This window comes from Vespa velutina, chromosome 1, assembly GCF_912470025.1.
Source record: "Vespa velutina chromosome 1, iVesVel2.1, whole genome shotgun sequence".
NCBI classification, from domain to species: domain Eukaryota; kingdom Metazoa; phylum Arthropoda; class Insecta; order Hymenoptera; family Vespidae; genus Vespa; species Vespa velutina.
Genome location: NC_062188.1, coordinates 19,734,334 through 19,751,048, shown reverse-complemented (window position 1 = coordinate 19,751,048; position 16,715 = coordinate 19,734,334). Strand labels below are relative to the sequence as shown.

Below are 16,715 nucleotides of genomic sequence, written 5' to 3'. Positions count from 1 at the left end.
CCTTTTATTTTATTTTACCTATCTAATCGATGAACGAGTTCGAGGAGACCATTCTCAAAGCAAGATCATGCCTACGAATTCAAATTCGCCGATGTTTTATAATAATAAAACACATTTCAGGAGATCCCAAAGACATCTCGTGTAATTATCTCTTTTCTCAAGAATACGTTTGCTCGATAGTAGTCACGTAATAATAGTGCATATTTTGAGACATTTAAGATTCTAGGAAGATTGAGGAAAGTTGATTAAAAAATGATCAAATTGCATGCCACTCTAAGAAGTCGTTCGTGACTTTAGGAACTCCTGAATACGATTTTTGTCCTACCAGGGACACAAATATTTTGAATCTTCTTTCTTTTTATTAGTTTCTTTGTGTTTTCTCTTCTTTTCTTCTCTTTTTTTTTCTTCTTCTTCTTCTTTTTTTCTCTTTAACACGATTATCGTCTTAAGCTGCATAACTGATATACTCGTAGTATGTATATATGTATGTATGTATATATGTATGTATGTATGTGTGTATGTATGTATGTATGTATGTACGTATGTACTTTCTTTTTTTCTTTACCATAGGAAATGACTTTTAATATAATATTGATTTTTTTTTTTCGTGTGTCGATTGTTATAGATTATCATTTTCCGTCAGCTCCCTCTCCGCGTAACATGCCCGACGAATTATTTACACGGATTATTTTCAAATTCTATACTATGTTTTTTTTTTCCCACGATGATAACACGATTAGCGATAAATAAAATTGAGCTTTGGTTTTTTTTTTTTTTTTTTTTTTTTTTTTCTACACCGTCCATTCTCGAGGCATCTCTCATTATCGTCAATTCTTTCCTTTTCTTTTCCTTTTTTTTATTTTTTTATTTTTTTTTTACTTTTACGTCTTCTTCTTCTTTTTTTTTTTTTCTTTTTACACTTCCAGTTACTGCTTATATAAACTTTATGTGATAGGAGTATGCTGATAACGATCAGTCCTACGCGGGGTTGCATTTTCGTTGGTCGATTTTGTGCAAGGATATTATATAAGTATATGTAAAATAAATTTATATTTACTTTATCTCATCATTGTTCATTGTGTCTCTAATAAAGGATAATTTATCGATTGAAATGAAGATAAGATACTTTGAAAAGAAGAAGAAAGGATCAAAAGAAGAAAGAGAAAAAGTAAGAAAGAAAGAAAGAAAGAAAGAAAAAAGAAAAAGGAACATAAGAACATGCGGCAATTTGAGCTAATAATCGTTCATAAATTTTAAATATAATGATCTAACAGCAATGAGATGGTTTCTCAATTAAACGAACTCTTATTTCGTTACGTCCTACGAAAATGGACGTGGAGCAACAATCAGGGGTCGAACAATTTCTTTTTTTTTCTTTTTTTTTTTTCTTTTTTACGGATTTCATGCACGCCGATGTACTCAGGTAATTTATCGTATAATTAAGTACAGTGAGGAGCGTACGTGTATGTGAGAAAGTGTGTGTTATGTGTGTGTATATATATATATATATATATATATATATATATATATATATTATATATATATAATAATAATAATATAATATAATAATAATAATAATAATAATAATAATAATAATAATAATAATAATAATAATAATAATAATAATAATAATAATCGTAACGCACATATACACGTCACGCATCTCGGATTAACAAATAAATACAAGTATACATACAACGTGCACATTGATCGTTGCCCTTTTTTCTCTTTTTTTTTTTTTCTCACGATCACGTGCTTTTAACTTAATCTCTAACAAATCGATATTCTTAAAAAAGAAAACAATTAAATGAAATATTTGTACTTTAGCAGTATAGAGCAGTCATTTTGTCGTACTTATTAATTCTTAATATCGTTTTTATCGTCGTTTTATATTATTTTACACATATGTAATATGTAATATTTATATATATTCATATATACATATACATATATATATATATATATATATATATGTATATATATATATATATTTTTTTTTTGTTTAAGAAACAATTCCCGTCTCGCTTGGCACGCCATCCAGCATCATGATCGTCATCATGATATAATATTATGTATGTGTAATTATCGTATAGCTGACATTTCATTTATATTAAAAAAGAAGATTATAGATGTATAGTGTGTGCTATGTGACGAAACGCGATGTACGCTTAAGCATTCGTTTATCTATAACTTTACACAGAGATAATATTAAATGAAACTAATATAATCGCCGTAGTTCTCTCTCTCTCTCTCTCTCTCTCTCTCTCTCTCTCTCTCTCTCTCTCTCTCTCTCTTTCTCTCTATTATATGGAAGGGGTTACGCTTGAGTTCTTTCTTTTTTTGTTCCTCACTTTTCTCTTTTCTCAAACTTGTTCCAGAGATGTCTTCTCCTCCTAACAAAGTATTATACGCGTAATGAGAATAACAATGATAATGATAATGCAATTATTACTATTATTATGGCTATAGTACAAATGACGAGAATGATAGTGATGATGATGATGATGATGATGATGATGATGATGATGACGATGACGACGACGGTAAAGTGCTATTAATATAATAATAATAATTATTATTATTATAATTATTTATAGTTATAAAATATCATAATAATAATAATAATACTAATAATAATAATAATAATAATAATAATAATAATAATAATAATAATAATAATAATAATGTCAATAATAATATGACGCAATAATAATCAATAGTTGTATTCTTAACAATGATTATGATTCTCATTAAAGTATTTACAAATATAGCACCATGACCGAAATCTTTAAGGCTGATCAAGAAGGATACAAAGAAAACAAATTAATCTCCAATAGTTTCATCGTAACGAGTTGAAAAACCACAAGCCGTATTAGAGATTTTTTTACTTTAAGTCGAAACGCGGAAGATAAAAAAAAAAAAAAAAAAGAGAAAGAAAGAAAAGAATAAAAAAAAAAACCAGGAAAAAAGAAAAAGAAGGGAAAACTATTCGACGCGGTTCTCTATATATTATTACTAAGATATTTTCAAGACATTTCTGCTCGAGTAGGTTAGAAAAACACTTTTTATTGGTGGACACCATCTAATGGTATATCATAATAATTATACCAACATTAAGTATATTTGGCCGTTTTAATCGCGTGTTCTCCAATATATTCACGAGAGTATCATAACTCTTGATCTCGAGGGCTCGGTTAATGGGGGAAAAAAAAAAAAAAAAAGAAAAAGTAAGAAAAGAAAAGAAAAGAAAAGAAAGAAGAAAAAAGAAAAAAGAGCCCAACGACTAGAAATTTAGAAAAAAGAAAAAGAAGGAAAACGATTCTGATCGTGCACAAGGAAGGAGAAGGAAAATCTCAATTTTTTAATAATAATATTATAATAACGAGTATCAGCTACGCGAAGCGTGATTCATTGAAATTTTCCTTCGGTGACTTTGTCTTAAAAGGGAAAGACAAAAAAGAAAAAAAAAAAAAAAAAGAGGAAAAAAATAAAAAAAATAAAAAAAAAAAGAAAAGAAAAGAAGAGAAAAGACAAAAGTACAAAGTAAAAGTCAACAAAGTCACATAAACGAATTATAACAAACAACGTGCGATCAGAATAATTCAGCGATTCATCAATTTATCAACGAGTCGCGCGCACGTTAAAATAATTCGATAGATGATCCTTGCGCAGATCTCTGCTCTGATGGATTCTAATTCGGTTAAAGAATTTTCGATTCTTAAATACGACGACAATGATTAGAATTAGGAAAAAGAGATAAAGAGAGAGATAGATAGAATTAGTGAATAACGATCGACTTAATAGCTGCCGAAGTATGCTACCACGATAGTTCTACGCTCGTTCGACGTAACGCGTAATAATAATTCTATTTCTTTCGCATATAGATTTATAATCTTCATATATATATATTTTTGTATGTATATATATATATATTTTTTATATAGATCCATTCTTATATTAAACTATGATATTCCTTCTTTGTTCTCAATATATTAATTAGGTATGATATGTTTATTCACAACTTGATGTGAGCGTTTAGAGTTGGAATCTTTCCTGTAATATCATGAAGATAGACTCTTCTATTCGTCTTAAATTTTTTTTTTTTTTTCTGTTTTCTTTAGCAATATAGCGATGTATCGATATAATATTTTGTTAATTTAAGTACGACGCGCTAGATAAAACATTAATTTTTCTATCGATAAACTCTTGCTCTTTCTTCTCATTCCTCGGCTCTGATGGATATATATATATGTATATATATATATATATATATATATATATATTTATATTTATATTTATTTATTTATTTATTTATTTATTTATTTATTTATTTATTTATTTATTTATTTATAATAATTACATATTGATACGCATTATATCCTAGTCATTGTCAGAGAGTTATTTATTAGTGTTCAAAGTTCGAAGAGTTGAATGCGCTCACCTCAGGGCTCTGTTGCTTTATTTTTATAAAAACCAATATCTCAGATTGTGGATGGATAGTTTCTGGCTCGGTGGTTATCTCGTCATAGATAAATGTGCTATTGTTTCGTATGTATATTTTTTTTCAGTTTTTTTTTTTCTTTTTTTTCTTTTTTTTTTAAATGATTCTTTACCAGCTCGAGCAATCGTGTATATAATATTTCACGAAAAGACATTAGGAATAAAATAATTCTAAACGTTCGGCTGTTTGACGGAATACCCTGAAGTAAGCCAGCACGATATATATGTATATATATATACACACATATATATATATATGTGTATATATATATATATAAAGATAATTCACACTATTCTACTTGTCAAGTAATAAAAATAGAGATTGCATAGATTGAGATTCGTAGCAGATTACCTTGAGTGGTACGCCCTATATAGAATATCCTTTCGAGTCTTATAACGTGAGATTCATTCATTCTTTGCGTTTAATATGAATTCATTCTTTTAGGATAATTCATAGCTGCGCTTGCGCGACTGTTTAACCGGAGTATTTCGTACTTTAGCGTACTTCAATACGAGTAACAAACGTTTATATTGCCGTCTAGTTACACACGTCAACTTTGAAATCTTTAAAGACAAAAGGTTAATCAAGAAAACGTAGAAGAGATTTTCTTTTTTTTCTTTTTTCTTTTTTCCTTTTTTTTTTCCTTTTTTTTTTTTTTAGACGACTTTATGATTCCATCTTCGATATGTCTATGAATTTGGTGTTTCGTTCGCCGGTGTTTCGCGGAATAAAATTTACAAATATGTACTAATATCGCGATATTTCGTTATCCTTAAGGTCTAACGTTTCCCTTTGTCGTCAAAACTTTCAAAGTCCTTATTATACGCTAAAATTCTTAAAACTTTGAGAAGAACACCGATCGGACTCCGAAAGCTTACCCGCGGACTTGATTGCATTATCTTTTCTTCTTCCTTTTTTTTTTTTCTTTTCTTTCCTTTTTTTCTTTTTTCTCTTTTTCTTTGTGCTTTCCTCGCATGTCGAATGCAAAAACGTACAAACTTTCGAATCACTTATTGCGACGATGGCATACACGATAATAACTTTAACGCGAAATATCATACCGACATATTGAGTATTTAATTGCGCTCCCATGGGCGAAATATCGAGTCATTACAATATGTATCGTCAAAGGTACAACTTCTTTTTTTTCTCTCTTTATACTTTGAATTCAAACGATCTCCATCTTCCTTCTTCATTCTATCATTTCTCAGTGACGTAACGAAGCGTTACGCGGATTTAGCATATAACCTTTGTATATGTATTGCTTGTACTTCCACTTTAAAACGCCTTTCTCGCCATCGAAACGACTCCCATAAAATCACGAATAAAATGCGATTTATATATACATTATCTTTGTTCCAATATATATATATATATATACATATATATATATATATATATATATATATATATATATATATCCATCGCGATAAAGCGACGCAAATAATTTCCATTCTCATATATGTATGGCCCATACCGAGAATGGTTTTGCTTTTATTGCTAATCCGTACCCTCCGTTAAAAAGAAAAGACCAGGAGGATCCTTTCGAAAGATGGTCTGGTCCATCTTGATTCAGATGTGGAAAATCGATGATTTCCGTTCGATCGTATCTCATCATACCAACGATACGTCATTGTCGTCTACCAGCGAAATCGAGAACGTTTCCTGAATTTTCTATTTGTGCGATGAGCGCTGGAAAGTTAGTATTATCCCGGCAGGAATTATGTGCCCGTGCCGTTTCGATATACGGTCCTGAAACATACCAATTAAATATTTTTCTCTTCTCTCATGTAAAAAAAAAAAAAAAAAAAAACCAAAAAAAAAAACCGAAAAAAAATATATATATATGTATATATTTTTAATACTATTATCAATATCGAAAGGGAAGAGAGATGTCAACAAGAATTGCAACTTTATTTGCATAGGAAAAAGAGCAACGTATATACCTCTTCATTGTAGGTCTTCCTCGCACTTGGGAATGTCGAAGATCTCGGCGAAGAGAGGTGGCAGCTTCAGCTTCGTCCAGTTTCTCCTAAACCAATCTAAAAGATTTGCGTGCCTTGCACCAAGCGCCCTGAGTTCCGGTATCCTCTGTGAAACTCCAGATATGCTGGCACAGCCAGACGCCGAGGTTGCTTCTCCACCGGTGCCATTGTGATTTCTTGAAGTTTGCACTCTGAGAGCTTCCAAAAGACGATCCTGAAGCCTCTGGACCGCTTTAACGTCGTTAAGACCAGCCCTCTCTCCTAGAAGCACTGCACCCGAAAAGAGACCTAACTCGGCGTCTGTCAGTTGATGAGCGTTTAAAGATGATGTGAATTGCATCAAGGCGGCCACGAAGTCGGGCTAAATTTTATCAAAATTTGGAAAGAAAAAAAAAGAAAAAAAAGAAATCGTAAGATCAATAAATATCATTTGAGTGTGAGCATTTGTAAAATTATTATTAGATTTATGAGATGGATAATAATCGTAGGGAAGAAAAAAGTAATGTAGTAAAAACGTTACCTCATACATGAGTTCCATTTGTTGCCTGGTGATATATGTACCATCCTCGAAGGTCATCGAGCTATCGGTGGTCATCTTGGAAATGTGACTGAGCCAGACCTCGAAAAAGCCAACCTTTATAAGAATGAGTTGATCGTCCTGCGAGAGGTCGCAGAATCCTGGAACCCTCTTGGCAAATTCTACCACCCTTTGTACCGACGGTGTGACCCTAGTCGCGAATTGTTGCCACAGCCAAATTCTCTGCGATTCAACGGTCTCCGCAGTCGAGGAGGCTGCCTCTGGATCTTCTGGGCTGGCCGGCTGCGAAGAATCACTCGCCTAATCAGCAGGATTACAAAAGAAACACGCATTGCTGCCAATTCCAGCAAAGGATGTTAAAACTTTTGTACTATAATAATTCAACTAATATGTATCTACGATTAGATACTATTCTCATAGAAATAGCTTGAAGAGGAAATTGTATTAACGTATTTTTAGATTTGAATTAGAAAAATGATCAAAAAAAAAGAAAGAAAAAGAACAATACGATAGAGGACGTATATTTAAATCAACGACTTTAATCTATCGCGTATTCAAGAGAAAAAGATTATTAAAAATTGTCAAAGGCCACTATCAAAATCAGGTTACACTTGGCGTCCTCCAATATTTGATCTGCCACTGATAATTCTTTTAAGCATATCCACACAAGAAGATCGATACGTCGGACTCATTAAACATTGAACGATGGAGTACCTCGTTAACGAGTACAGAGCTCTTATTTGTTATATTACATCCCCGTTTGCAGGGAAGGCAAAAGCAATGGTCTCTAGGAGATCTACTAAGTGTCTCACCGGTATTATCATGGGCTTTCGTATAAGACCCCTCGTGGATTCCTCAGTAAAACCGCAATGCGCGTGATGCGCTTGCGACACTTGAAGGATAACATCGTAGACTGCCAACTGCTTAACGTCCGTGTCGGATTGATCAGCTTCAGCGACCGCTGATGGAGGTATTCTTGGCATGGCGTTGCCTCCTTGTCCGTTATTGTTATTATTATTATTATTATTATTATTATTTTGACTGCTTGTGTTGTTATTGTTGTTGTTATTATTATTGTTATTGTTATTGTTGTTATTGCCAGTGCCAGCGGAAGACGTGAGCTGTTGCACGCCAGTTGTAGTCGTCGATGTGGTCGTCGTCGATGTGGTCGTAGGTACGGAATCTTCGGGGCCTCGTTCTCGCGAACGTTTCGGCACTCTGCCGTATCTGACAGCTGTACAATATATTATATATTTAACATTTATTTTATTATTATTATTATTATTATTATTATTATTATTATTATTATTATTATTATTATTATTATTATATTTGCTTTCAGACGAAACACGAAATTTCGATTATAGAAGGGTAATGAGTAATGACCGTAGAACGGTATATGATATATGATATATTTGATTACTTCGTGGGTGGCCGCTAATGGATGTTAATTTTCAAATAAAAGCAAAGAGAGAATACGCGATAATCGACGATAAAAGCTTTTCGCGATACGACAATATATATATATATATATATATATATATATATATATATATATATATATATATATATATATCGATGCACGAAAATCGAGATACATTTATATTTGTTATATTTCTATTTCCATGAAAAACAACACTGATTCGCATAAGCTTATTACGTTCAGGAAAAAGGGAACGTGAAGTTTCGACTTAAGCGTCATATGCACATGTATGTTGCTCGATAGAACTTTGACGTTTAATTATGCACGTAACTTTTCTCTCTCTTTTCTCTCTCTCTCTCTCTCTCTCTCTCTCTCTCTCTCTCTCCCCCACCACATTTACTTTACCACTCGTTGCTGCCGGCCAACGGAAGCTCGTACAGTATGGTTGACATCGCGTTGAGATGAGTTTCCGTACTTGAATTTCTAGTTTTCTAATTTAACGATATACATATCTAACATGATAATGAATGATGTCGCTCTATAATAGCAGATTTGAAATAGATCTTTTCTTATCTTTTATATTTTTTAATCGAATGAAAGTCAGTAATAAAAACGTCCTTCGATTTATCTTACTCTTATTAAAATGTAACCTTGAAATTAATCGACCGTGAAATTAAAAAAAATATTGAATAAGAAATATATTTTTCAGGATTAAAACGTTGAAATTATCTGAAGAATATAATTTGTATTATTTATTGAAAAGAAAAGAAAAGAAAAGAAAAGAAAAGAAAGAGCTCTCGAAATTTTTCTACAATTATATCTAATATAAAACTGGTAACAACTTTGATTAGTTGAATTATAGTTAATCCATGATATCATTATTCTGACGTACGATAATTATCTATAGGAAAGCGGTTTGATTATTTGATCTTATCTCATACTTACAATCCCTGGACATGCCGACAGCTAGGCACTTCTTGAATCTGCAATACTGGCAGCGATTCCGATTTAATCTGATCACCAGACACTTGCCGTCCCTCAGGCACCTATATTCTATCTGCTTTTGTATGCTTCTTCTGAAGAATCCCTATGGATGAAAAACAAGTCTTAAACTGGATAAATCGGATATCATTATAGAGAAATTATTGGAGATCGACGAACAGGAATTTAACGAGGAAAAATATCTATGATGGTTTTGATCTAATATCTATCCATTATTATTTAAAAATTTATAATATAATGAATGATACGTAATATCGATAGATTTAAATATAAATATAAATCTTAAAAGCACGTACTATATTTCACGATACTTTCTTTTTCCTTGATTATTCGACCACGACTCGAGAATAAAAACTGAATTATGCATTGTATCATTTATCATTAAACCAAACGAGAATGGGGATAATGTCATCATGTCAAACAAAAAAAAAAAAAAAAACAAAAAGGAAAAAAAAAAAGAGAAAAAAAAAGAAGAAAAGAAAAAAAACCAAAGAAAGAAAAGAAAAGAAAAAAAGTCATATCGCGGAGAAAGAGTTTATTCAATGCATCGAGATACCAATTCTTAAATATTTCTTTTTACGATTGATCATAAATTTTAACAGAATCCGTGATAGAATTCACTTCCTTCGAAGAGTTTCAGTTCGATATTAAACGTAGTAGTTCAAGTAATCTGGAGTTTGCCTGATCGAATCGGAAATGGAAAGAACATTGGCATCTTCCAGTATAGAGAACGGATGAAAATTAATTAGACGAGATTCGTTTCCTAGTTGCTTCAGAAGATGGAAGTAGTCAAATGACATACGTAAGCACAAATACACACACACGCGCACACATACGCACCCGCACACGCACATGTATGTATTAAAAAAAAAATGTAATAAAATATTAAAGTATACTTAAGTAGGTATATACTTAGATATGTAAAAGTAGATAAAATTTATTTCCTTAAAAATAATTTAACTATTTGTAGAAGTATTATATTTACATTTGTCATTTAAAAGAAATTATTCTACCGAGTGTGAAGAATATTCGAAATAAAGCTCGTTAGAATTTAAATTAGGGATTCACGATTTAAAAAGACTATCCCCCGACGATGACCCAGTTTCATATTATTAATTCGAGAGTGAAAATTAGTTGAACCTTATCTCAGTTAATTCATTTTTATGGATATTAAAATACTCCAGAAAGGGAAGAAAAGAAAAGAGAGAGATGGAGAGAGAAGAAAATATATGAAATGTATGGAGTTTTGCATTTATTACGAATCGTTAATAATTGGGAAACAAAATGGGAACTGTTTGTTTAAATAGAAAATAAATGAAAAGAACTTAATGAGCAGAGAAATAACATTCGACATTTTCAAAGATAAATTATAACAAAATGTTCAATATTAAAACGCAATGATAGATGAATGAAATAATGAGAAATCGTGCGGATATGTCGTTTCCTTTTTCGATTCGAAAACTGAGATCCTCTGTCTATTAACATTGGTATCAATTAATTAAGAGTAAGCATTGGTAATGGTTCGACTGCATTGCTGATGCGTATCCCACGTCCGATATCCTGCAGAGCGCATGGAATATCATGAAACAGCTGCCTGTAATATAGTTCCCCATTCGTGGCAAAAATCAATACTTATGTCACACGCCGTATCAACGTACGCGTCTATTAAAAGCGCTAAAGAAAATAATAAAATAGAAATGATTCGTCGGAATTGAATGGAGGAATGATGAAACATCGTATTTCATACGATTGTTTGTCATTAAAATGTTCGAAAATGTAATGTTCGTTCAAAAAAAAAAAAAAAAAAAAAAAACGCATCTCGAAAGAAAAATGCAAAAGCAAAGGAAAGAAAAAAAAAGGGAAGGAAAAAGAGAATATCAGAGTAACGCGAAGGTAATAATAAATTTAAAAAGTGAATTATTTCTTACAAAATTCACACACATTGTTAAATAAAAAAAAAAAAAAAAAAAGTCGATGGAGAATGAACACGCGAGATTGGGAACGGTGACTAAGTAAGAACAGTCGCGAAGCTAATATATTTACGTTTTATCGTTTCGTTTAAGAGCAATTCGTTTCAAGTACTTTCGTTCATTGAAATATATGACATGAGCTATAAAATCGATCGAAAGTTTGAAAAAATTTAATCACGTACGAGACGACTCGTATTAACGAATAAATATATAGACGCGAGTGAAAGGTTTAAAAATTATTAATAATTATTTTACTATAATTTTCGTTCCAGGAGGAAAAGAGAAGAAAAAAAAAAAAGTAATAAAAACTCGATGCGACAGGTTGCATAATAATCTAAGTGTACGATTTTTTCCGTGAAGAGAGTAGCAGTCATATATATATATATATATATATATATACACATAGACTAGTTGTGTATGTCGATCGAATGTGACGGGAGTCGCCAGTAGTAAAAGCATCGAGTGGTCGGACAACGTAAAGAAAACCTTAAAACTTTACTTTGACAACTAAAATTGAAAGATTGCTATGGCGATAACAGCTTTCTTTGATATCGAATCAATCATTTATTATTGGATTTTTTTTACGGGCATAAAATGGAATCAAATTTTCATCATAACGCATTACATATTTATTGTATTTCGAAATATTTCATTATATTAGATAACTTTGAAAAATTCGAGAAGGACGATGATACTTTTAAATGGAAATTGACAATATTTTAATTATTAAGACTTTAACTCGACGATTCTAACAATTCTTAAAATATAAAATTACAAAACATTAACAATAAAATATATCTGTCTCTTATTAATTATATTATCATTTTATAAACATTGATAAAATTCTTGAAATTTTTAATCGTAAATGTATTAAATGTATTTGTATCTCTTTTGGCGTGAGAAGAATCCACTTTAACCGCGGATGAGTTCGTTCTCCATACGTTTATTAAATTTTAATAGTTAGATATCCGTCAGCGGTACCGAATCACGATTACTCTTTTCTCATTATATATATATATATATATACATATATATATATATATATATATATACCACTCTCTTTGTCTCTCTCTTTCTCTTTTTCTCTCTTTCTCTTTCTCTCTCTCTCTCGAAAATCAAGAGAGAAAGAGGTCTCGCATTTTCGAGCATACTCTCATCATATTGAAAACGTACCATGGAATCGAAAGTTCCGCGTGTGCAACATGTTCAATGTTCACATACATATACAGGCGGAGATGAGATCTTTGTTGATACGTGTATTTGTATATGTATATGTGTGTGTATATATATATATATATATATCATATATATTATATATATATATATGTATGAGTATGTATGTGTTTGCACGATCGCGAGAATGCACCAATTCACCGTTAACTCTGGCCTTAGGGCTTCCGTGTTTCAATCTCAGACGAGGAGTGCCGCTCGATCAGCGGATATGCATCTCGTGCAAAGCTTAAGGTCTATTCACACAATGAACGTTGCGCTTCCTTGTAGAAACATCGTTAGGAGTCAATTCAAAGTACGATTTGTACGTTCCTTTACAATCGGGACTTCTATTGTGTATCTTTTCATCTTTGTGTCTCAACAATGACGTCTCGATACTAAATACAGATTATATATATATATATATATATATATATATATATATATATATATGTATGTATATATGTAAATTTGTATAAATCAATATAGAGAAAAGTATAAATCAATGTAGAGAAAAGTAATATCTACATGAATATGCTCGTAGAGAATAATTAATATTTCAATCGTGCTGTCTCGTATTGTTTATGTTTCTCTCTCTCTTTTTCTTTCTTTCTTTCTTTCTTTTTTTTTTACACGAACTTTATACACTATTTTTCTTTTTTCGAAAAGAAAATTTCTGATTAAATTTACTGATTAAACGTATTATCGATCGAGATTTACAACGAATGCAATTTTTTTTTTTAACCACTTTCGTCTGTTTTGTTCGATATTACTCGACGAGTTCTGTCATTATTACATCGAAATTGCGAATTGTAGAGCTAATTACAGTAATTTCGGACTACTCGCACAACACGTTCCCCGAACGAAAAGAGATATGAATTGTTATTTATATCGGTACGTCTCGTGGGGGCAATAACGATACACGTACAAAAGCGCAGAAGGGAGCGCACGAGAGCACACAAAGTAGATGATCGCTCGTTTCCTTCGAGCGCTCCGGGCTCCCTATAATTTATTGCACCTCGTCGCTTGCTTCGCTAATACTAATTATACTTTCGTGCCGATCACGAAGAACGTAAGGTTAATGTTCGCAGTGCGTAACGTCGTACAATAATATGTCCGATTCTCTAGCAATGAATTTACATTTGAAAACGCGTCACTCTCTTCATATATTTTTCATCCTTCACGTGGGATCATTGTGATTTGGAGTATTCTACCATTTTGTTGTTGTTGTTGTTGTTGTTTTTTTGTTTTTTCTTTTTTTCTCCCCGTTACTTTTTCTCTCCTCAGAGAAATTTTATCATAATTTTCTAAGATAGATGAAATCAACACGACAAACATTTATATATATATATATATATATATAAAGAAAAACGAATGCTTTAAATTATTTAATTGTTATTATTTTAAATTTCTCTTATAAATATGATTACATTAATTCTTTGATAGAAAAAAAAATTTTTACAAGAAGCAAAGCTTTATCTAAACTTTCGTTGAAAATTATGAACGTATCTTTGACATAATCGTATACTACGTCCCACAGTTTCTATAAACATCCTTCCATAATTGCTTTACTCGAGATAAAATGAAATAGGATATGCAGCTCCATCGCAGGTGTTTCTCTCTGTACCATAACTATAAATCTTTCTAATCTAGACGATCTAACCGATCTCTCTTCGTTCTCTCGAAAGTCGATCGATCGTTATGTCGTGTGTGTTAACTTACGAAAGACATAGAGAAGAGATAAAAAAAAGAGAAAGAAAGAGTTAGAAAATGGAGATAAAGAGAGACAGAAACAGACAGAGAGAAAGAGAGAAAGAAATTAATCAATGATCATTTAGATGATTCAAAACTGAAAAAATATGAATCGTAAAGTAACTGATCTTCGTAATTAGTTTATCGAATGGATTTATCCAAAAAAAAAAAGAAAAAAAAAGAAAAAAAAAGAAAGAAGGAAAACAACGAATCCTTACTTACCTTGCACCCCTCGCAGCTAGTAACACCGTAGTGATAACCGCTTGCCTTGTCACCGCAAACTTTACAAGGTACAAAACTTTTAGCGGGCGTCGAACTGTTGGAATCGGCTGCCGCGTAATGTTGCTCTGAAAAAGGAGAGAAAAAAAAAAAGAAACATTCGAGAATAAATACAATGATAAAGCTTTACATATCAATATAGAATATGTGTGAATGAATCGTTTCATGTAAAATCGATGGATTTCTTGGAACAAAACATTTTTGATTTCGTTTGAAATCAAAGGTTCTTTGTCCCTTACGCAGATAGGCATGAATACATACATACATACGTACGTACATACATAGATACATACATTTTTATATATATATATAGATATACATATGTATAAACCCGAAAGAATTTTTCAATACGTGCGAAATATTTTTTTATCCCTTTGTTTTGTTTCTTTCTTTTTCGGTTGTTTTTTCTTTTTTTGTTTTTTTTTTTTCACTTCTTCTTTTTTCTTTCTTTCTTTTTTACGAAATTGCTCGAAGAGACCACCTTCCTAGCTGGGACTTATTTGTGTATCCAATTCTATGGAAATTCTTTCAAGAATAAAGATAAAGTCATTCAAGTAGCAAAGGGAGAAAAAGAGAGAGAGAGAGAGAGAGAGTGAGAGAGAGAGAGAGAGAGGGGGGAGGGAGAGGAGAAAAGAAAAAAAGAAAAGAAAAAGGACAAACATGAAAGACAATCATTCGAAAGGCTTTTTCTCCCGTTTTGTTTCATAGTGCTTTCTCGTAATAGTTGCTCGAAGGCGTTGGCGAGATACAAGAGGAGAGTTCGAGAGATGAGGAAAGAAAAGGTAGTGAATAAAAGAAAAAGAAAAAGAAGAAGGAAGAACAGGAGGAATAGGAAGAGGAGAAATAGAAGGAGGAGGAGGAGGAGAAGGAGGAGGAGGAGGAGGAGGAGGAGGAGGAAGAAGAAGAAGCAGAAGAAGAAGAAGAATAAGGAGAAAAAGTAGAGGAAAGGAAGGGAATAGAGGCTCCTGCGGTCGAGGTCTGGTGTAACGGAAAGCCGGCATCACCGTTACGCGAAGAAGTGGACGGAGAAGGGAAGTAGTAGTCGGAGTGCTCGAAGGAAGATACTCTCTTCTTCGACACGGATGGAAAGAGATGCGAGATGAACGCCGATGGAGGGAAGAAAGGAAAAAGGAAGAATAAAAAGGCGAAACGGGGCCGGGTCCGTGAAGGGAGATGAAGAATACTGAAACCGTACATATGTACATACGTATATACTTGTATATGATGTTGAGTCAAGTAAGTACTTGTGACGTTTACCGTTCGTCTCTATCGAAATTGAATTGAGTTTCTCTTTATATGACGAAAGGATCCTTAAGAAGAAGGATACTTAAATAATTTTTTCTCGAGGACACATTTTTCTTCTATTTTAACATTGATTTATGAGATGGGGTCAATATCAACGATAAACATTAACCATTTTTATATACAAGTATTATTTCATAATATTTTTAATTTATCAGGAATAAGTAATAGAATATTTTATATATATATATATATAGAATATTTTATATATATATATATGTATATGTATACGTATGTATGTATGTATGTGTATATTAGTATATGTAGGTACTTGTAACGTTTCTGGTATTACACGTCATTCGTAACGAACGGTACTATTTTCCTTATTTCGTAGCGGGTTCGTAAAGACTATTATAAGGATCTATCTCTTTCGCCGTTATCCCACGTTCGAAAGCGGCGTTACTCCTTTTTCGAGAGCATTCGTGAACGCGTTCGGCTGTAATGATTTCTATGTACTTATATATATATATATATATATATATATATATATATATATATATATATAAATGTTAGACAGACTAGTTCGGCTTGTTTCACGTTTCTCTACTTGTACCGTGATAGGAACGATAAGAACTCTCCTCAAGATCCTTCTCGCGAATAAAGGGTATATAACAAAATGAGGAAGACAAGATAAACGGGAGAAAAAAGTAAAACTATCTATAATGATCTATATATATATATATATATATATATATATATATATATATATATATATAGATACACATATATAATGTTATTAAAAAAAAAGAAAAAA

General features: G+C 31.7%; 2 protein-coding genes across 12 annotated transcripts in view; one reads left to right on the top strand and one right to left on the bottom strand.

Annotated features, from left to right (window-relative positions):
• Window positions 1-11,238, top strand: part of LOC124952368 (centrosome-associated protein 350-like) — a 29,855-nt gene extending 18,617 nt beyond the window's left edge. For 7 of the 8 annotated variants that reach the window (XM_047502134.1, XM_047502145.1, XM_047502202.1 and 4 more), the window contains one exon: window positions 2,379-2,579. In XM_047502134.1, coding sequence (XP_047358090.1) covers window positions 2,379-2,558 — 180 coding nt within the window. In that variant the 3' untranslated portion in view covers window positions 2,559-2,579. Of the gene's footprint in view, window positions 1-2,378; window positions 2,580-9,354 lie in introns of those variants that run through there. The other variant, XM_047502183.1, reaches the window with a different exon arrangement.
• LOC124952413 (ecdysone-induced protein 78C) overlaps window positions 4,603-16,715 on the bottom strand; it is a 78,310-nt gene continuing 66,197 nt past the window's right edge. For all 4 annotated transcript variants that reach the window (XM_047502272.1, XM_047502261.1, XM_047502252.1 and 1 more), the window contains 6 exons: window positions 14,603-14,727; window positions 9,393-9,534; window positions 7,837-8,258; window positions 7,007-7,306; window positions 6,448-6,847; window positions 4,603-6,253 (listed from right to left, as the gene is read on the bottom strand). In XM_047502272.1, coding sequence (XP_047358228.1) covers window positions 6,452-6,847; window positions 7,007-7,306; window positions 7,837-8,258; window positions 9,393-9,534; window positions 14,603-14,727 — 1,385 coding nt within the window. In that variant the 3' untranslated portion in view covers window positions 4,603-6,253; window positions 6,448-6,451. The remainder of the gene's footprint in view (window positions 6,254-6,447; window positions 6,848-7,006; window positions 7,307-7,836; window positions 8,259-9,392; window positions 9,535-14,602; window positions 14,728-16,715) is intronic.